The 21,210-nt window shown below is 47.9% G+C and overlaps 1 protein-coding gene across 3 annotated transcripts in view; it reads right to left on the reverse strand.

Moving 5' to 3' along the window:
• Window positions 1–21,210, reverse strand: part of GMEB1 (glucocorticoid modulatory element binding protein 1) — a 921,206-nt gene that overhangs the window by 422,235 nt on the left and 477,761 nt on the right. For all 3 annotated transcript variants that reach the window (XM_069622968.1, XM_069622967.1, XM_069622966.1), the window contains exon 5: window positions 3,480–3,583. In XM_069622968.1, coding sequence (XP_069479069.1) covers window positions 3,480–3,583 — 104 coding nt within the window. The remainder of the gene's footprint in view (window positions 1–3,479; window positions 3,584–21,210) is intronic.

The raw sequence follows: 21,210 nt of genomic DNA on the forward strand, positions 1-21,210 counted from the left end.
AAAGAGGACAACATCGTGGCAAGGGAAGAGGTCGGGGTCCCACCCCTAGAGGTTCTGTACGTAGGGGAACTGTTGAATTCTATACAATAACCGCGGGCTATGGTTGATAGTACCAAGCGGTCTGATGTTATACCCTCCCATGCTGGAAGAAAGGATGTTAACTGGCCCCCAACCGGCGATGCATGGGAGGGGACCCGAATCTGAGTCATTTGGTGTTGGTGGCTTGGGAACCTCTAGGGATGGGACCCCGACCTCTTCCCTTGCCACGATGTTGTCCTCTTTGGTTTTATTGTACACTGGTGCCTTGGTTAGAGGACCAGTTGCCTGCTGCTGTTGTTGCTGCTGGCATTGGCCTCGTAAAAAGCGTTTGTTGCCATAACCACGTTTGTTGGGAAGCCTTGAAATTTGGTCTAGGGTTTTGATGGTGTCAAATTCCTTCTTTGCGGTCTCTAGTGCCTCATCCACCGCCTTACCAAAGAGGTTTGCATCTTCTATAGGTTTGTTAATTAGAGATGCTTGTGTATCAGGTTTAAAGCCTGAATTACGTAGCCATACATGGCGTTTGAGGAGGATTCCTTGGACTAGGGAACGGCCAGCCGTTTCTGCAGAATCCAGATTATTTTTAATGATGCTTTGGTTGACTAAGGCCCCTTCAGTCACCGTGGCTAGAAGCAGAGTACTTAGGGGTTCCGGTACCTCCTCAATGTCCTTACGTAGTTTGCTCCATTCTGCTTCTACGTAACTTGCCAGCAGAGAGTTGATGTTGGCAATTCTTGCGGAAAAGGCAGCTGAGGCTGTAATCCTCTTTCCTAGGGCATACAATTTTTTTACCCTCTTTATCTGGTGGTGCCTCGCTAGTTGACAGCGGGACCCCTGCTCTCTTCCTAGTATTTGTCACCACTAAGGAGTCTGTACAGAGTGGCCCCTGATGTATAACGGGTCCGATGGAGAAGGACAACATTTCTCTATCCTCGTGTTGACCCCTCTGATCAACGCGGGAATGGCTAGTGAAGGAATAATTTGTCTCTTTACTGAGGCGAGAAGGGGAATGGTTTGGCTGACAGGGGGATCTTAATGATCTTTTCTACAAAGTCGATGTCAGGAGAAGTTTCCCCTGTCTCGATCTCGAAATGCGCTGCTGCCTTGCGTAGTAGTGCATTAAAGGTAGGTTGATCATCTATAGGTGACGTATTCCTAATAGGTGAGTCTTTGGGTGGGGACAGGTTTATGGCGTCAGGGTCTGAAAACGCTGATGGGGACTGCCAGGGCTGTGAAGCGCCTTCTTCTGGGTCTTCTCCGAAGCCCTTATCAACCATATCTGGGTTGTCTTCAAAACCTTCCTCCTCTAGGTTTTGTTCCCCTTCATTGCTTAAGAATTCATCCTCCTCCTGAAAGTGGGGGTCCTCACCAGTGAGGTCATAAATCTATCTCCTCTTGGTGGGGATCAAACAGCCTACGGTACTTGGCCCTGGGATCCTCCGGAGGTCCCTCTCGTGATCTCTTGGGTGTTGGAAGGTTCTGAGTCTCCATAAACTTCTCCATTTTGTCCATACAGAACTGGAGTCTCTCTAGGGTCTCGTGAGGTACCCCAGAGCGGTCAGGGGGGGGGAATAAGGGAGGGCCTTCCGTTAGAAAACGCTTTGACCTATCCCATAACGTCAAAGAAAGGTTCCCCTCGCCTTCTGAAAATCCTTCTGGTAGGCTAGGAGTCCCTCTCGACAGAGGGGGCGGTTCCTGCCTTCCTTCTGACCTTTTCCGCGTCTCCCAGGCCTTATGAGCTGTGATCGACGTTTCTTTCGCCGTCCGTCTCTGGCTATCGGTGGAAATAATCAGAGCCAGGCTCTCGACAACTAAACTGTCGAGGGTACCTCCGGTGTCGACGTTACAGGTGTCGCTTGCTCTACGCCGACAGGCGCTCTGACCGATGCGCGTCTGGCGCCTTTAGTGATAGGGCCCTTATCTGGGGGTAGCCCAGTCGCGTTTGCGGTTGCGAGGGGAGCTTAAGACTTACGGTCTGAGGAGGCCGCCGGTAGGACCTGCGTCTCCGTTGGTGCTAACGCTCTCTTCGTCTTCGACGAGGAAGAGCCGTGGGTCGCGTGTTTATGGGAGTGTTTTCTGTGTGCGTCCTTGTCGCCGGGGTGTTCATCCCCATAAGCAGGGCGTGAGCCGAGCTTGTCGGGGCCGGAGACAGACGAGGAGCGTGAACGCTCCTTAGAGAGGTCTACGACTTCCGAAACGGACGTCAGGTTGTGACATTCCTCGTCACTTTCGGCGGCAGGTGATGAATCAGACCTAGACATGGCGTAGGCTGCCTACCTTTTGACCCTGCGGTCTTTTAAAGTCTTCGGCTTAAGGAGCCGACAAGCTGCAAAGCCGTCTTCCTTGTGGTCGAGGGGAAAGCAACGGTTACACCGTTTATGCTGGTCTTTCCAGGTAAACTTGCCTTTGCAATGCGGGCAAAACCTAAAGGGTATCCTCTCCATGGCTGAGGAACCGATTGCATGTGACAACAACCCCGAAGGAAAGTGAGGAGAAAGGGAAAGGCATTCTCAAAGAGAAACAATAAATGTCCCACGACCCCACTCTCCCTACTGTATTTGGCCGTCAAGGCCAGGCCACATGTTCGGCTAATGCCGAACAACCTCTTCCGTCGAAGGCACCGCCGTCGGAGATCTTGATCGGCGGTGAACAGCTTCGCAGCTACGACGCCGAAGGAGGGATGTAAGTAATAATATAAGTTAAGAACGACCAAAGGTAAATAAAGTTTTTGCAATGTCTCTCGAGGAGCTCTGCGTAAAGGCGACCAATATCTTGGTGGAAAAAAACAATCTGAGGGACCTCGACGCGTGAGGGATTATGGGTACACTGCACGTCACTATAGAGATAGTGTTACAGACACGCCTTGTCGACGTCTCCTTTTTGACTACGAAAAACAAAATGCAATACTCCGCAGTGATCACTGGATGTCGGACTATGCACAGCATGTGATTATAAGCAGATTAACAAACATCAGAAATATGTTTACAGATATATTGTGGGGACAATCCCTAAAGGTATGTTTTTGTATTTTACGTTGTACATTTCTACCAATGTGCATCCCTCTTGAGAGCATAGCCTTGACTTCTCTGGTTAAGTCTATCAACTGGGAGAGTTAGGCATATGCAACATGGGTAAAGATTGATCTTCCTAAACCCCAAACTACGACCAACACCCACCGTGCCTCCGATTGAATCTTGGACACACTGAAACGCGACCAAAATCATATCAATGTGTGAAACATTTCACCCTCGCCACAATTTCTAATTACATGCATTTGTGGATCAAACGTGCATACATTCAAGTGTAAAAGTGCTTTAAGAGGCCACACGATAACACATGGTACTATATAAAACACAGGAAATAAATGAAAAATCAGAAGCAAACAGAAATTCTGCATCCGGGTAAATGTCTTTTAGGCCAATAATTCAAGCTCCTCATACCTTAGCATGGTACCTCCCAGGCGGATGGCTCTTTTCCAGTCTTTCAGAGTGGATTTTCCAGCGATGTTTACAAAGTGCTTGGGACTGATCATCTGGTCATTGAACTAGAAGAAGGAAGAATTAAATGGATGAGAGGCAGGACTAAAGAAAATGCATTCCAAACTAGTCATTCTTGAATCCATCACAATGAGAAACTAGAATGCCTGCTTCCTTCAGGAAACTCGCTTTGTGCTCATCAATCACACAAACAACAGCTGCACTCAGATTAATTGATGGTTAAAGTTGTGACGGTAGCAGTAGGAATTTGAAACCGCTTAGGTTAGATTGTATGGGCTATTGATCATGCTGAGTTACCCTACCTAAGAACACTCCTGAGTTACAATTAAGGGGACAAAGGCAGCTCAAAATGAAATCAGTTAAGAGATTAAACATGTAGCTGGCATTCTAGGATAAGAATATAAGGATCACTTTGCTGGCTCAAACAGAGCTACAGGAAGATAAACTATGGGAAAAGACAGTCAGTAATGGTGGGAAATAAGCTATGGGGGATGGGATGGAGGAGATGGGGCAAAGTAGTGAGAGACAAAATATTTGTATATCATGGCACAGTGAAATAAATCCCGACTAGGCATGTCCCTGGGAAAAGCCTGTCTGTTAAAACAGGCATTAGAAAAAGAGTTCACAATTTACATTCCATACTGTGGTAGCCAAGGATGGCCCCTTCCCAAGGGTCACCTCGGCATAAGCCTCAGCTTGCAGCAATAAGGAGGCGATGGGTAAACCAAGCTTCTTGTATTAGATAGAAAATAAACAGCATACAGAGAGATTATCAGCGGAAAAGCAAGAAAATACAGAAGAAGTGGCGTGCAGGCGGCACGCATGGAGCTCTCTGAAGGGGCCTCCCTTAGAACGCAGGTTATATAGTAGATCATAACTTTATATATTATAGCATTTCAACAATGGGGGTGTTACTTGGCATGGCATTTGCAGTACTTTGGAAATAACTGTCAGCATCTTATTTGTGACATTGAGACGAAGCCGTCCAGGTACATTGTGTTGTAATATGGATCCGCGGTATTTGCAGAAACCCTGTTATCTACCATATATGGTGCTAATGCTATACTTGTAGAGAGCAAGCGGAAGAGAAGGTCCATCCTGTCCCTTTGCCTTGCTACAGGGTCTTGGTCTAATCTGCACCAGGAGGGGTTTGGGCATGTTCAGAGTGAGGTAAAAGGAAAGGCTAAATGGAGGATCTGAGGCCTAAGGGTATATGAGGGAGCCTAATGTAGCATTGCATAACAGTTCTGCCAAATCAACCCTTAGGTTTGGTCATCCCCAAGACAGGGCATAGACCAAAAGGAGCAGGTTTGGGACATAGCATCAAAGATTCCCAGGTACACTGGTGACATAGGGATATGGTGGATAGGCACAGGGACTGTCACAGAAAGGATGCTGCTTCAGAGACCAGATGGTCGGCCTCTAAGGTCCCAATTCAAAAATGCATAAAATGGGGCATCAGACCTTTGCCCCAACACATCTATCATTTCCTGTTCATTGGAGGCATCTTCCCAAGCACATCATGACAGAAAGCACTGAATAAGAAACACTATCATTGCAAAGGCAGCAATTATGACAACAATGATTAAAATAGTGTACAATGGTAGAGCCCAGCGAACCAAGAGTGTTTTGAATCCAAGTTAACAGTGAGCCTGCATAACCTTTGTTTATACCATCTAAGGTGGTACACCAACCCCTTGGAGGTGTTTTATGATGTTCTCAACCTGAGAGAAGTTATCCGGTACTCAGGTGCAGCATTCTTGTCCTATCATTTTACAGGTATCCCCTTGGGTAGCTAGTAAATATTCAAGCACCATTCTATTCTGGAGGACCATAGCTCTGAGTGCAACTTGTTAGCTTTTAAGAAACTGTATTCCTTTTACAGTGTTATTGGCTACCTGTTCGAGGAGGAATGATGGGGAGTGAAGATCGGTCCTGTTGGTTGTAGTGCCAATGCTCGGGATCAGAAATCCTATGAGGCCATTCAACCATGTCTAGGTGTTGCGTTTGGACCGTGGGGGTGTGTAGTGAGCTGTTGGAAAAAGGGGCACATGGTGGAATGCTGGGCGAATGAACCCAATGGTGCTCTGACCAGTCCAGTTAGCTAGTAGACGTTGGTAGGCACTAGCCCCACAAAGAATATATAACCCTCTGTGGGTGTAACAAGCTATTGCGGTGCTAGGTGTACCATTACTATGAAAATGTCCTATCCTACTGACAGATGTGTCATTATAGGTGGTGGTGGTAGCACTTCTGTTAAGGACATAGGAGGCTGGTGTGATGCCCATTGAAGGCGAGGTTCCTATTGCAATAAAAAAGATCAGAGCGTGTGGAACAAATGCTGTAGGTATCCTAGGAGGTAAAGTATTGGTGTAGCTAGGCGAAAGGATGGGTCAAATTGGGACAAGAAGAGTCATTGACCAGGAGGACATAACACCATTCAGCAAGATTTAACGAGACGTAGATGAAGGGAATCCCTCCACAGGCATACTTAAGAGTGTGGGAGCATACATAGCAATCAGAGACATTTATTAGGTCAGCATAGGCCCAAGAGAAGCCGAGGAAGGTGCTAGTGTCGGTGTAGGATGAGGCAGCACAAATACCATGGTAAGGTACAGCAACATGTGGGAAACAATTCAGACAGTGAATGCATCAATAATGCAATAGCAGCGTTATTCCTAGCTTTAGCAGTCCCACCCGATGGAGATTGTGTCCTTGTGCCCAAAAGTTCCAAAGAATGTCTGTTACAGGATCCGGGAGACGGGAGAGAGGATGATGCAAAAGTTCAGGATCCCTGCAAGGATGACAGATGCGTAGAGCTGGAAGAAATCAGCGGAGGCGCTGAGCACATTCAGCTGGCCTCCAAAACCCCCTTGGGCTAGAGGATTTAAGCACCTACACTCCCGATGCGCAGTGTTATTGTAGTTGCTTGGTGAAAAAACATGGAGAGTGATGGTTCACCCGTAGGAGACAGGCGCAGCAGTGGCGTGCTTTCGGTAGATGTGGTTCACCTGCTGATGTCAGGTAAGATGGTGGCTGCACACCGCAAGTTGTACCTTGGGGCCGCTAGTGTAACTTCGTCGTTGAGGAGTTCTGGATGCAGAGTCACCAGGGATTTAGCTGCTGGGACCCCCACCCCAGTGGGCAGCTAAAGAGGGGTGTCATTATCCTATGTCCCTACAGATTGCAGCTTTGTTGCGTTTTTGGTGCTGGCAGATGGTCTTTGTCCTGGACCTCTTGCTGTTCGTCATCGATTGGAGGTGCTGTTTTTACAGACTGGCAATCAGCCAGCACGTTACCCTGCGAGGCGCTGTCAGAAAGTCGAGTGTGTGCCTTACACTTCACAATGGCCAAATCAGTAGATAGCAAGATCGCATTAAGCGGGGCTTCAACATAGGATGCATCAAGACTGGGCGTACCTTGTGAAGTTAGGCAAACTCTGTTTCCAGAGGGTCCCGTAGTCGTGCGAGATACCAAAAGCATAATGTGAATCAGTTTATATAGTGGCTGTGCGTTGAATGGCAATTGCGCAAGCCTGTGTGAGGGCAATGAGTTCAGCAACTTGAGCTGATTGTATTGATGAGAGCTGAAAAGTTTTTAACACTTCAAAGGTGGTGCAAACGGCAAAAGCTGCCTGGACGCTACCTGTTGTATCTCTAAGACAAGACCAGTCAACAAAAAGAAAGTCTGCATTGGGGAGGGGGATATTCTTGGGGTGGGTTCTTGGTGATGATGCGTCAACCGGTGCAAGGCAGTCGTGTGGGAGACACACATCAGGTGTGGGTAGGAGGGAGGCAGTGTTGAGTGGGGCGCAACTGATGAGGGATGTTGGTGGCAAAGAGGAGTAGTTTTTCATATTTGGTAAGACATGCAGCAGATAGGTGTTGTGTTTTAGCCCCAAGGAGGAGTGCTAATGCAAAGTGTGGTACTGTTACGTTTATGTGGTGTGCTAGGGCAAGGTCAGCTTTTGTAAAGAGAAGGGCAGTCAGCTACCGCTCAGTCATTTGCGAAAGGCAGAGGCTACAGAGTCCAACTGCGAGCTAAAATAGGCTACAGGGCGCTGTAGGTCCCTGTGCTTCTGTGAGAGTACGCATAAGACATATCCTCCTTTCTCATCACAGAACAGGGTGAATGATTTAGAGTAGTCAGGAAGGGCGGGGGCAATGGAAAGTGCATTTTTGATCTTGGAGAAGGCAGTGGAAACATCAGGAGACTGTCATGATCTCTGCTTCCAAAAGGTCAGGGTTTTCCCAACTCCCTTGGAAGCAGATCCATAACCCAGGTTCCGAGTGCCAACCAGTCCCAATTGGGACCTTTTGGACCCAGTCCTGGCGCCAGTGGCACCAGGCTCATAAATATGCCCAGTCCCAGCGCTGGAAGCGCCGGGCTCATAATGCTTGGGTGGACTTACCTGCAGCAGACCATGCTGCTTACTTGCCTGCCAGTTGAGCCTCTGATCCTCTTCTGTTTGGAACTACTTTTCCTGTTGGGTGGGGCAGGAGCCACTCCCTAGATTCAGAACACTGGAACTCTTCTGGAAAGCAGGAACTCTTTTCTTACCTAGGCGTGGCTGTGGAAGGAGACACCTAAGCACTACAGGAGGCTATTTAAACCACACCCGATGGATGAATCTTGCTTTGCGTTATTCTGCATCCTCTGCAGCAGAACGCTCATCGTGTCTTCTGCATCTGATCCTGGGCCTAAGGAAAAAGGCTTACCATCCTGAATCCAGTCTTCAGCAACACCTATAAAGACAAGAAAGAACAGGTTAGCATTACGGTCTTCAGTGACAGCTCTTCACTTACCTGGTCCATCGGCTGTCACCAACGCCTCGCGCTGCATTCCGGCATCTGAAAGACAAAGGCTTACCTACTCTTCGTGCGCTCCGGAGGCCTTCGGCGCTGCATCCCGCATCTGAAAGACAAAACAAGGTGCGTTTAAAGATATTGGGGAACTTTAAAACTCACGTGCCATTACTCCTTTCCACATCTAACCCAGTGGGTATTCCGGCACCCTGCAGCCGCTCCGAACTTGTATCTGCAAAATAAAAAGACAGTTAGAGCGCATCGTGAAGCAGGCAACAAGCGCTTACTTACGTGCTTCCAGGCGCTTCTATTCATCACACAGGCTCCATCTTCAACTCACTTCAGCCCGTCATCCGCCATCGCCGGAACCCTGCAAAACAAGAAACATCATTACTAAAGACTTTAAAGACATTAGAATTACTCGAAACTTACCGTTCGTGCAGTAAACGACGGACAGCAGTCCTCTGAAGTCAAGAGGCCTGCTCCCCTTATCCAGTGAAGAAACTGGTTACAGCACCCTGCCCCGAGGCAGATGGAGAGCACGGCGTTCACTTACCTAAGGTGAGAGCGTTAACCTTTGGGGTTCTACAGGAGAAGAGAAAGGGAAGAAGAGAGAGACATTCAATAACCCAGTTCCTTAATCCCATATTTTCTATCTGCAGACATCTTACCCTTTGAGTCAGACATACAGTGCACAGAGGTCCAGCCCAAAGAGCCAGCCGTGTGTTACACATCACCTTTGAAGATACGGTATACGCCCAGTCAAGACCGGCGCCTCTACGGGAATCAGGTGAGCGTTACAGAGACCATGTGAGTTTGTCAGGCTGGGAGTCATGTAGCATCTTTTGCATAAATGCTACCGTAGAGGCATAATCAAGGATCCAGGTGCGGCGAAAATGGCTCACTCCAAAAAAGGAGCATAACTGTCTTAGTGGTGGACATGCAGGACACAGAACAGGGGGGTAAGATGCCATTGCCATGGGAAATGTGTGCTAGGTAACGGACAGTGGGTAGGCAAAGCTGCAATTTTGCCTTGTTCACTTTGTGACCTTTTGCTGCTAGGGCAGTGAGGAGCACTTTGAAGTCGGCGAAGTAGACCTGAAAGGAAGGTGATGCTAACAGTAGGTCATCCATCTATTGGATCATAGTGGAGTCCCTGAGGAAGGTGTCATCCTGGCGGTCTTCCTGCAGAATGTAGGTGAGGAGAAATGGGGAGTCAAAGCCCATTTGAAGGGACCTGTAGGTGAGCGGACATTTCTTGTAATTGAATGCTAAGAGATACTGAGAGTCACGGTGGATGGGGACAGGGAAGAAGGCAGAGGCAAGGTCAATGCAAGTGAAAAATTGGGTGTGGGGCGGGATACAGGAGAGAATGATCGGGGGGTCCTGGACCACCGGATGCGAGGGTATTACCGCCTTATTAAGGGCATGCAAATTAAGGGCAAGCAAATCATGAGCAAAACAGAATTTGTCTGTGCCCTTTTTCTCAATTGGGCGCACAGGAGTATTAGAAGGGCTAGTGGTGTAGTAGAGGATATGAGAAACCTGAAGGTGTCTCACCCGCTAATCCCTGGGGATCTGTCATCCAGGTGGCCAGGACACAGCCATCGCTTTTGGATCCAGTTCCTGTGGGTGGGCCAGTGGGAGAGGATCACCTGGATGAGGGATCTTCAGGGAGTGGAAGTAGGAGATCGGATGCGAGACGCAGTATCCCCTTCCCTGTAACACCTTTTTCCCCCATCCCTCCCAGGTAGGATACCTAGGAACTCAAGTCACCCCTCCCTCCTTTCCCGACATGATCACTTTATCACGGACAGATCACCATGAGCAACAACGGACGAACACCAGAGCCGTATACCTAACATGTCCCAAAACAATGGTCGGGCAAGGTCAGCCGATTACTGATCATTACACACACCTGACTTCCATCACACTTCCCCACACGGATAAAAGGCGGAGCACAAAAGCACACACTCAGCGAAGCAAAACACACAAGGAAACAGCAGTTCCAAGATGGCAGTTTAACATGAGGAAAAAGACTGCGAGACCAGAGAGGGTTGCAAGTAGGGAAGTGTGCTTGACCTTTAAAAACTGTTACTTTCGTGTACCATGGAAAGTAAGAAACCTAAAACCAGGAACTAAAGCTGGTCAAACCTGTACAGTGTGAGGTACCCAGGGCTCTCCCGCGCCAATAATCAAGGCGGTGATAAGCAATTGCCGCTGTGGTACTGTTCTTGGGTCCTACAACAAAGCAGCGTCAATAAAGACAGCACAGCCGGTGAGTCAAACCAGCATGTGTTTTGAACCAAGGTTGCAAAAGGCAACATTGTATGAAGATATCGAAGAGAACAGTGTAAGAGACGTATGTGACGAGCAACGCTAATATAATTGGACACCAAAGCAGTGACTGAACTTTGGGAGGCCAAGAAAAGATACTGTAGACAAGAGTGGTCCGGTACACAAAAGTCTCTGTTAGGTATCCAACTGATGCCAAGTGTGAGAAAAAGGGAATCTTGAGATCGAAGTGGTCCTGCAAAGGGTCAAACGGAACACATGCACATTCAAAATCCTTCAATGGATTAATGTATACTGCAATTGGTCCGAGCCCTGCTGAGGGAGACTAATTGGGAAATTGAAAGTTCTGAGCCCAGCTGAGGGGCATCCGGGGTGAACCGTGAGTCACCCAAAAAATAATATTCTCTGAACATTGTAATAAGGGGATCTGATCCCGGCTGAGGGGGATCCAGGGTGATGTTACGCTCACCTGACTCCCACGGAGGCGCAGGCCTGGTTTGGAGTGCTGTTGCCTCTTCTATGGTGAAGCGCAGGACTCGGAAGATGGACATGACCGGACCCTCAAATCTGGCTTGTCTGACTCGCAGAAATATCCTTGTGTGTGAAAAGGGAGTATTAACAATCTGCGGGATAATGTGTAAGCCTCCCACTCCCTTCTCACCCTCCACGAAACCCTTCTGCGATTCCCTGTGAAGTCTCACCTTAGGGTCTGAAAGGACGAGCTCTCCATCCTGCTTCTGATGCAGGGGAGCGTTGTAATCCAGTTACTTCACTGGATCATGGATTGTAGAGAGTTCAAGTTTGCTTGACCTTCCCGGTAAAGTACTGCGAGAATTCTGTTTATAAGTATGAGCCCGAAATAATAATTGTCCGTTGTCTCCATTTCAGGTGCAGAACAAAGATTCCGAGATGAGCAATGGAACCGACGAAGGAAACTCAGGTGAGTTGTTTGATGAGAGGTTCCTTTAGTGTCCTTGCATTAATGCACTAATGCTTGTGTCTTTTTCCCCATAGGGGCCGTGGTTCGGAAATGCCGGAGATATGGCACCGACCAGAAGTGAAAGGTGCAGTTCCAGTAGATATCAGGTAACTCGTTAATGAGCGCTCAGGTAATGTCTTAGCATTCGCTCACCAACGCTGATGTCTCTTTTTCCCCTAAGGGGCCAGGGTCCGGAAATGCCAGGATGCGGCACCGACCCGAAATTAAGTGGGAATGACCCAACAGGTAAGTCTTATGATGGCAAATTAAGGTTTTCTTATTCTTTTCCCTAGCTCCCCTTTGTTCTTGTCTTTTTCTCCCTAGGCGCTGAAATGTGGTTGCGGATCAAGATGGTCGCTGATGAACATGGAGGCGCCTAGTAAAGGTGAGTGGAATGCGGCGCTGCAGCGATCGATGCGATGTGCTTTTAAAATGAATGTCTTCCTTTTCAGGATCGTCGGCGAAATGTCTCCGGAATGCAGGTTTTAGCAGGTAAGGACTCTTCTTTCTCCTATTCTCTTCTCCCTTTGCAGGTGTTCCAGGATGCTGGCCGGCGTGGCAGAAGTCAGGATGCAGGAGCAGACACGGTGAGCGTCCAGCTGCTAGATGCAGAACAACGCGAAGCATGAGTTGCTGCTTGGGCGTGGCTTAAATAGCCTTCAAAGTAGTTCCAGCTATGTATCCTTCCTCTCAGGTATGTATTCTTCCTCCGGCCACACCCGTGTGGTTAAGTAGTCTCCAAAGAGAAAGTAGTCCCATTCAGGCCTCTAGATGGCCCGGATGTTGCAGCATGGTCTGCATCAGGTAAGTTTACACCAAGCACCTTTAAACACAAAGTCATCTTTTATGAGCCTGGCGCCTATGACGCCAGGACTGAGTCCAAAAGGCCCCTACTTGGGGCTGCTGAGACTTCCCTCGGGGACATGTCGTCTGCCTCTGGGGTAGCTGGGCCTGGTCTGGCTCCTTGGAGGTAGGCATCATGACAGTACCCCCTCCCAAGGTTGTTCTCTCCGGGGGTTTTGGCTTGTTTGGGAATTTTCGGTGGAATTTTTGTATTAATTGCTGCGCGTGTACATGGTCGCTTGGTTCCCAAGATCTCTCCTGAGGTCCATACCCCTTCCAATCAACTAGATAGTAGAGTTTTGACTTTAACACCTTGGAATCCAATATGTCTTTAACTTCAAATTCTAATTCCCCATCAATCTGAATTGGTTCTGGTGGTTTGATCAGTCTGGTTCCTGGTTGCAACGGTTTCAACAGTGAGGCGTGAAAAACGGTATGAATTCGCATGTTCGCTGGTAGATCAAGTTTAAAGGCCACCGGGTTGATTATAGCTTTGATGGGATAGGGTCCTATGTATCTGGGGTTGAAAGCCTGCGGTCCTTTGAGAGGTAAATGTCTAGTTGCTAGCCACACCTGGTCCCCTATTTGGTACGGAGGTGCTTCACTTCGATGCAAATCAGCATTTTCTTTGTACTTTCTCTTGGCTTGCTGAAGATGAGTCGTAGCTTCTTTGAAAGCTCGGGTTATCGTGGAATGCGAATGATCTACCGCAGGCATTTCCAGGTTTTGAGGAGGGTCCAGGTCTGAGGTTTGAGGATGATGACCATACAAGGTGTAAAAAGGGGTTTGTCCTGTTCCAGAATTGTTATATGCATATTCTGAGATCCAAAGAATGTCTTTCCAATTGCATTCAGATTGGTGCAACATACACCGAAGATATTGTTGAAGGGTTTGGTTAGTTCTCTCAGTTTGGGGATGGTGACTGGTGGATAGTCGTACATCAATTTGCGCCAGTTGACAACATTTCCTCCAGAAATGGGAAATAAACTGGCTTCCTCGATCTGAGACTAATATGGATGGAAAACCATGCATACGAACTATGTTCTCCAGAAATTCCTTGGCCAAGATGGAGGCTGAGGGTAACCCTTTTAAAGGGATAAAATGGGCCATTTTGGAGAAGAGATCCACAATCACCAAGATAGTGTTGTATCCATAGCAAGGAGGCAGGTCGGTAATAAAGTCCATCGACAAGGTGTGCCAAGGTGCCGGTGGAATATCCAAAGGTTGTAGAAGACCGGCTGGTCTTTTCTTTTGACATTTATTTTGGGCGCAAACTCCGCAAGACATCACAAAGGATTTTATGTCTTTTCTCCAGGATGGCCACCAGAATTGTCGTTTGATCTTTTCCTCAGTTTTAGCGATACCAGGATGTCCTTCCATTAATGTATCATGATAATGGGCAATAACGAGTTCTTGCAGTTCTTTGTTAGGCAGAAATAATCGCCCCTGGAAGTACGGTAAATAGTTAACGGAAAAGTGCAACCCCTTTTGGCTCCATTCTTGTAAGGCTGTGGAGTCTAATAGTTGTTTAACTCGAGTTTGAACGTCCTCAATAGTTTGTAAAGAGGTTAAACCCAAAATTCTCTGTTCAGGTATAATCGGTACAGGTTCTAAGGTCGAATTTGTTTCTTCCATCCCAATCGGGGATAAAGTGTCCGCTTTGCCATTCTTGCAACCAGGGCGATATGGGATTACAAAATCAAATTCCGCAAAGAATAAAGCCCATCGGAGTTGACGTGGTGATTGGGCTTTGGCCGTCTTTAAATATTGCAAATTTCTGTGATCTGTAATTACCGTGATGGTGTGTCTTGCGCCGAGGAGGTAATGACGGCAAGCTTTGAAGGCGGACTTAATAGCTAGTAACTCCTTGTCGGTGATTGCGTAATTAATTTCAGGAGCCGAGAATTTTCTGGACCAAAAGGCTACAAGGTGTAGTTGGTTAGTTATTGGATCCCTTTGAGACAGGACAGCTCCCATGGCTAAGCTGGATGTGTCGGTTTCAACAATGTAAGGGAGATCTGGGCGTGGATGCTTCAACACAGGTGCGGAGGTGAATTTAGTCTTTAGGACTTCTGTAGTGGCCTGTTCTGCCTCATGAGTCCATTCAAAGCGTTTATTCTTCCGTAAGAGAGCTGTGATGGGTTGGACCACTCGAGAAAATTCCGGGATGAATCTTCGATAAAAATTGGCAAAACCAAGCATGCTCTGAACCCCCTTCGCAGAACCAGGAGATGGCCATTTGAGGATGGCGTCCACCTTTCGCGAGTCCATTCGGACTCCTTTAGGTGTCAGGATGAATCCGAGAAACTCGACTTCTGTGGTATGAAAAACGCATTTTTTGAGTTTTGCAAACAGTTTGTGCTGGCGCAATTTTTCAAGAACTGCCCTGACATGTTTTCTGTGATCGGATTCCGAAGAGGAGTACACCAAAATGTCGTCGATATATACGATGACACAAACATCAGTAAGTTCCCTAAGAACATCATTCATAAAGTATTGAAAGGCGGCAGGTGCGTTGCACAATCCGAAGGGCATCGCCTGATATTCAAAGAGCCCATATTTGGTGCGGAATGCAGTCTTCCATTCGTCGCCTTCTTTTATACGCACCAGGTGATAAGCTCCCTGGAGATCTAACTTGGTGTACATACAAGCATCTTTTACCTGGTTGAGAAGGTCAGGGATCAGAGGCAGAGGATAACGATTCTTAATCGTTATTTGATTTAGGGCGCTGTAGTCAAGACATGTTCTAAGGTCGCCTTCTTTTTTCGGCACGAAGAACAGAGCTGAGGAAACAGGAGACTTTGACGGGCGAATAAAACCATTGGCAAGGTACTGATCTAAATACTGATGTAAATGAAGGTTCTCAGGTTCAGTAAGAGCATAAATCCTACTGCAAGGCGGTTGAGCATTGGGTACCAGATCGATTTGACTATCGTACGACCGGTGGGGAGGGAACGTGTTGGCCTGTTCTTTTTGGAAAACGTCTTGGAATTCTTGGTACTCAGCCGGTAGTTGTATAGTGGCGGAAGTTACTGAGGCCAGGCCCATATTTAGATTTCTTGGATAACAAGTTTGTTCACAATCAGGAAAGGTTATTCTCTTTGCTCGCCAGTCTATTCGAGGATTATGTGTTTCTAACCAAGGAATTCCTAGAATTACTTGAAACAGTGGGGCCTTGATTACGTCAAACACAATAGCTTCCCGATGTCCATCCTGACCCACTAGTGTCACTTCTGTAGTGGAATGAGTTACCGGCCCTGAGGCTATTTCGGTTCCATCAACTGTAGTAATGACATCCTTGTTAGTTTTCGGACAGAGAGGGAGATTAATCCTGGAGGCCAATTCACGATCTATATAGTTTCCAATAGCTCCACTGTCGATGTATGCCTTTATAGCATGCAACCGCCGAGGCTGTTTCGGATCCACGAGGACCATTGGCATGATGAAATGCGAGGTCAAAGAGCTTTTTTTCAAGCTCGGCAAGCGGACCTCTACGCTTGTCGGGCTTGGTCGTTTCCCAAATCAGGTTCTGTTAAATTGTTGTCAGTGGCTCCAACCACACCTTCTTAGGTGGTTTTACCGGACAATCTCGTAGAAAGTGACCAGAAGCCCCACAATAGAGACATTTTGCTTTTGCCGCCTTCTCTCCCGTTCCTTCTGCGTTAACGGTCCTTTAACTCCACCGATTTGCAAAGGTTCTGAAACGTCGGTACTCTTTGGCTTAGCGTGAGTTTTGATCAACACTCTGGTTTCAAACTTGGATCGCTCTGCTTTTCTATTCTGAATCTGATCAAGTTGGACCACAAGGTCTATGTACTCCGCGCAGACTTGGGGTGGATTTACTATTTGGGCTAGCACGTCTGTTACGCTCACCTGACTCCCACGGAGGCGCTGGCCTGGTTCGCGCTGCTGTGACCTCTTCTAAGGTGATGCGCAGGGTTCAGAAGACGGACTGGACCGGGCCCCCCAAATCTGGCTTGCCTGGCTCGCAGAAATATCCTTCTGTAGGCGAAAATAGGGGATTGACTGTCTGCGGGGTAATGCAATCTGCCTCCCACTTTCCCCTCTCACCCTCCTTGAAACCCTTCTGTGATTTCTCGTAGCGTCTCACCTTAGGGTCTGGAAGGACGAGCTCTTCCTCCTGCTTCTGAGGCAGGGGCGCGTTGGTATCCAGTTACTTGACTGGATTTTCGGATTGGTGAGAACCAAACTTGCTTGGCTTCCAGGTAAGTTTTTTGATAAGAGGTTTCCCTTGGGTCCATGCATTAATGTACTAATGCTAGTGTCTTTTTCCCCATAGGGGCCGGGGTACGGAATGCCTGGGAACAGGCACCGACCCGAGATGAGAGGTGAAATCCTTGTAGAAATCAGGTAAGTCTTTAATGAGCATTTTTTGGTAATGTCTTTTCATTCGCTCATTAACGCTGATGTCTCTTTTTCCCCCTTAGGGGCTGGGGTCCAGGATGCGGCGCGGACCCGAAATGAAGAGGGAATGAATCAACAGGTAAGTCTTAACATGGAGATTTAGCTTTCCTTATTCCCTTCTCTCTCTCACCTTTTGTTCTGGTCTTTTTCTCCCTAGGCGCTGGGGCGTGACTGCGAATCCGGATGATCGGTGCTGAACATGGAGGCGCCCTGTAAAGGTGAGTGGAATGCGGCGCTGCAGCGATCAACGCAATGAGCTTTTAAATTAAAGTCTTCCTTTTCAGGATTGTCGGCGAGATGTCTCCGGGATGCGGTTTTTAGCAGGTAAGGACTTTTCCTTCTTCTGTTCTCTTCTCTTCCTTTGCAGGTGATCCAGGATGCTGGCAGGCGTGGCAGAGGTCAGGATGCAGGAGCAGACACGGTGAGCGTCCAGCTGCTAGATGCAGAACAACGCGAAGCACGTGTGGCTGTTCGGGTGGGGTTTAAATAGCCTTGGAAGAAGTTCCAGGTATGTATCCTTCCTCCAATCAGGTATGTATCCTTCCCCGACAACGCCCGGATGGTAAATTAGTCCCACAGGTAAAGTAGTTCCTTTCAGGCCTCAAGGAAGCCGGGATCCTGCAGCATGGTCTGCATCAGGTAAGTGCACCCAAGCACTCCCATAATGAGCCTGGCGCCTATGGCGCCAGGACTGATGTCTTTTATGAGCCTGGCGCCATAGGCACCAGGACACTGTCCAAAGGGCCCCTATATGGGGTTGCTGGGTCCTTCCTTGGGGACTGGATGTCCGCTTTCGGGGACGCAGGGCTTGAACCGGCTCCCCGGGAGCGGGCATCATGACAACGTCTTTAAGTTCTCCGCGCAGACCTCGATGAAATAATGTGATCCTTTTATTCTCTGGCCACCCAGTTTCCACAACCAACCTATTAAAAGGTGGCGATGTAAGATAAGAGATCCTGGTTACCTTGTCGTAAGGATAGCAGTTCGTTGTCTAGAGCCTGTCCCTGAGAGTGTCGAGCAAATAATCTTTCCATGCTTGCCTGGAAGCCTTGAAAATCCTGGAGAATTGGGTCATCTTGATTTACCAAAGGAACTGACCAATCGCCAGCACTGCCGCTGAGATAAGATCATACAAAAGCTACCTTGGTCTGGTCATTAGGGAAGGCCCCAGGTCTGCATAGGAAGTGTAAGCGACATTGGTTCATAAAAACTGCATATTTCTTGGGGTCCCCAGCAAAACGTTCAGGCGGGGCCAAAGGCATGTTTCCAGGTAGATTGATTTGTACCGGGTTATTCGAAATCATAGAAGTGGGATTACCCCCGGAACTAGGTAAAGGAGTTTGTCCTGCCTGACCCTGCAACAACCGCTTGGCCAGGTCATCAGTTCTTTCCTTAGATAGAATCAGTTCTCTTTTGAGAGCGTTAGTCTCCTGGCGGACGGAGTGTACTTCTGCCCGTAATTCCCCCAAAAGCTGGGCCAGCTGGTCTGTCTCGGAAGTTTCCATCGCGCCCGGGTGGGAAATTGAAGGTAGGCTTCACGTTCTGTTACGCTCACCTGACTCCCACGGAGGCGCAGGCATGGTTTGGAGTGCTGTTGCCTCTTCTATGGTGAAGCGCAGGACTCGGAAGATGACAGGACCGGACCCTCAAATCTGGCTTGTCGCAGAAATATCCTTCTGTGTGTGAAAAGGGAGTATTAACAATCTGCGGGATAATGTGTAAGCCTCCCACCCCCTGCTCACCCTCCACAAAACCCTTCTGCGATTCCCCGTGAAGTCTCACCTTAGGGTCTGAAAGGACGAGCTCTCCATCCTGCTTCTGATGCAGGGGCGCGTTGTAATCCAGTTACTTCACTGGATCATGTCAATATGAGCCTGGCGCCAAGACTGAGTCCAAAGGGCCCCTACTTGGGGCTGCTGAGACTTCCCTTGGGGACATGATGTCTGCCTCTGGGGTAGCTGGGCCTGGTCTGGCTCCTTGGAGGTAGGCATCATGACAGGTGAACACCCAAACTGAATACTTGTAAAAAAGGAAAATAACTTTTGCATCTTGTTTTTTTAATCAAGAGACCTTTGAGGAAGTAAAGAGACTTTATGCTGATGCTGGTAATGGAACTGCATCCCCGTGTAACATAAGCCAGAGTGAGTGCTTTGTTCGAGTGCACTGCCTTGCCCCGTGCTCAAAATGTGGGAAAGGGCGGCCAACGGCCGAACATCCCGACATATCATTTTGTGAACATTTCTTTCTTTTTCATGAACACTACCCCACACTATTTGTAAATTAGCGGTGAGGATTGGCAATAGGTTTTTTAGTATAGGCCCTTTTATTTTGACAAGTCTACACTAGGACTGCATTATTATTATTTGATGGTCGTAGCTTGCTCCCATCTATAGATTTTGGTTTAGATAGGCGTTTATCACACCCTTGCGAAAGTTCAATAAACAGCCTTGAACTGTGGTCACTTGTGTCTGTCTTACTGTTGATACCTTGCCTTCCTTACAAGGATGACCTGATCAATGAGGAACGAGATGACAGGCGTGATGCCTTCTACTCGGGGCCGGTGGGGGGATATTCTGTACTAGAGTACACGCAGGAGAGGGACTTCTGCATTGAGAGTGATGCGAACAGGTTTAGCAGGGATAATGTGTCCTACCTCATTGGCATGTGCTGCCCAGAGGGTAACTGGTTCTGAATCGATAAGGTGTTGTACCTGTGCAGTTTATGCGGGTGAGAGGAGTGAAGGAGGCTCTGTAGGAGACGCTGGGTGAATGGGTTGTTGGAGGAGAAACAAACATTCAACTTGCCTCGATTATGGGACCTCTAGATAAATACCATCAGGAGAACAATAAATTATACAATACGTTTTGCATAGCAGATCAATACCCAACAGATTTTCAGGTGAGCAAGGACTCAACGAAAAGGCATGATGTTCAGTGATGGGATCAATAGAAACAGATTTGATACTAGGTGTGAAGAATAGTGCCAGATATCGCAACAGCATTGGCAATTTCCTTTGAAACCTCCACATTTGGATATTCAGCAGTTCGCAGCGTGGAGCACCAGGCACCTGTGCCAATTAAACAATTCACTCTTTTTCCTTGGATGTCACATTTGAGACCAGTCCAGTGGGAGCAAAGCAGCAGACAGCACAGCACTATCCCTCTGGAAATGTTCAGGAGGAATGAAATAATTGCGAGGAGTTGTGGGACCATTGCCGTGGTCTGGCAGGTTTGGTAGGACATTGCTGGATTATATGGCCTGTCTGCTTACAAAACTGCAAAAAAGTTGGCCCGGCTGGCGTTTGCTTGGCAGGCAAAAATGGGTGTCCAAAGGTCTGTTGTGGCTGGTGGCCCTGGTGAAAAGCGGGAGAAGCTGGTTGGGTGTATGCTTGGCGTGGGGTACCTGGGCATCCCCGGTCCACAGAGGCAGTCTTGTTGAGCATGCTATATCTGCAATGCCAGGAGGCAAGTAGCACCATCTTGCTCCTGGCATACGAGTTTTCCAAAAAGAGCTGCTTGCAGTGCTTTTTCAATAGATTCAGCTTGTCACCCAATCTGAACATTTAGAATATTGTTTGAATTTTCAGGAATGAGATCATTCACAAAATTAGAAAAGATTGCAGGTTTAGCTTGTTCCCCAGCGTTTGCAATACATGAGTATGTAGTGAAACAGTCAATCTAGATAGGTAGTCAGAGGGAGATTCAGACTGGTTTTGCTTGCAAGCAGCAATCTTTGCCCAGTCAGATTTGACAGGGCATTTCTTTTTGATGAGGGTGGTAAGGCGGTGATATTAGCAGTAATAGCCTCACCATCCGCCATTATGTCAGACCATTGCAGTTTGTCCATAATATGTCTGTATAGTGTCTCTTAGGAATTGTTCAAGGTTCCCAATGGTGGAATCATAATAGGCAATCACTATGTTAAAATGTTCCATGAAGGCAGTAGGGTTGTCGGGCAACGTGGGGAATTGTTGTGCCATTTCGCATAAGTCGATGGAGTTCCAGGGAGTGTTGATTCTCATAGGTAAATCATTGGTATTGTCCTAAGGGTTAGTGCGCATAGGTATAAGGGTGGTGGCAGCAGCCATAGCATGCAGTGCCAGGGGACATGGAGGCATGTGACAGTTGGAGTTCTTTTCTAGTTAGTTCTTAAAATGCCTGGTACAGTGGAGAATCTGGGTCTGCTGCTGGGTCTGCTGCAGCGAGAGATTTTTGTAATTAGTCAGAGGTCCACCAGTGTTTCAGGCTGTGACGTTGGCTATGTTGGGCGAGAGCAATGGGGGTGGAGGCAGGTAGAGATTTGGCTCTGGCGATATAACGTAAAAGGT

Source organism: Ambystoma mexicanum, chromosome 11, assembly GCF_040938575.1.
Source record: "Ambystoma mexicanum isolate Mex_15411 chromosome 11, UKY_AmexF1_1, whole genome shotgun sequence".
Lineage (NCBI taxonomy): Eukaryota > Metazoa > Chordata > Amphibia > Caudata > Ambystomatidae > Ambystoma > Ambystoma mexicanum.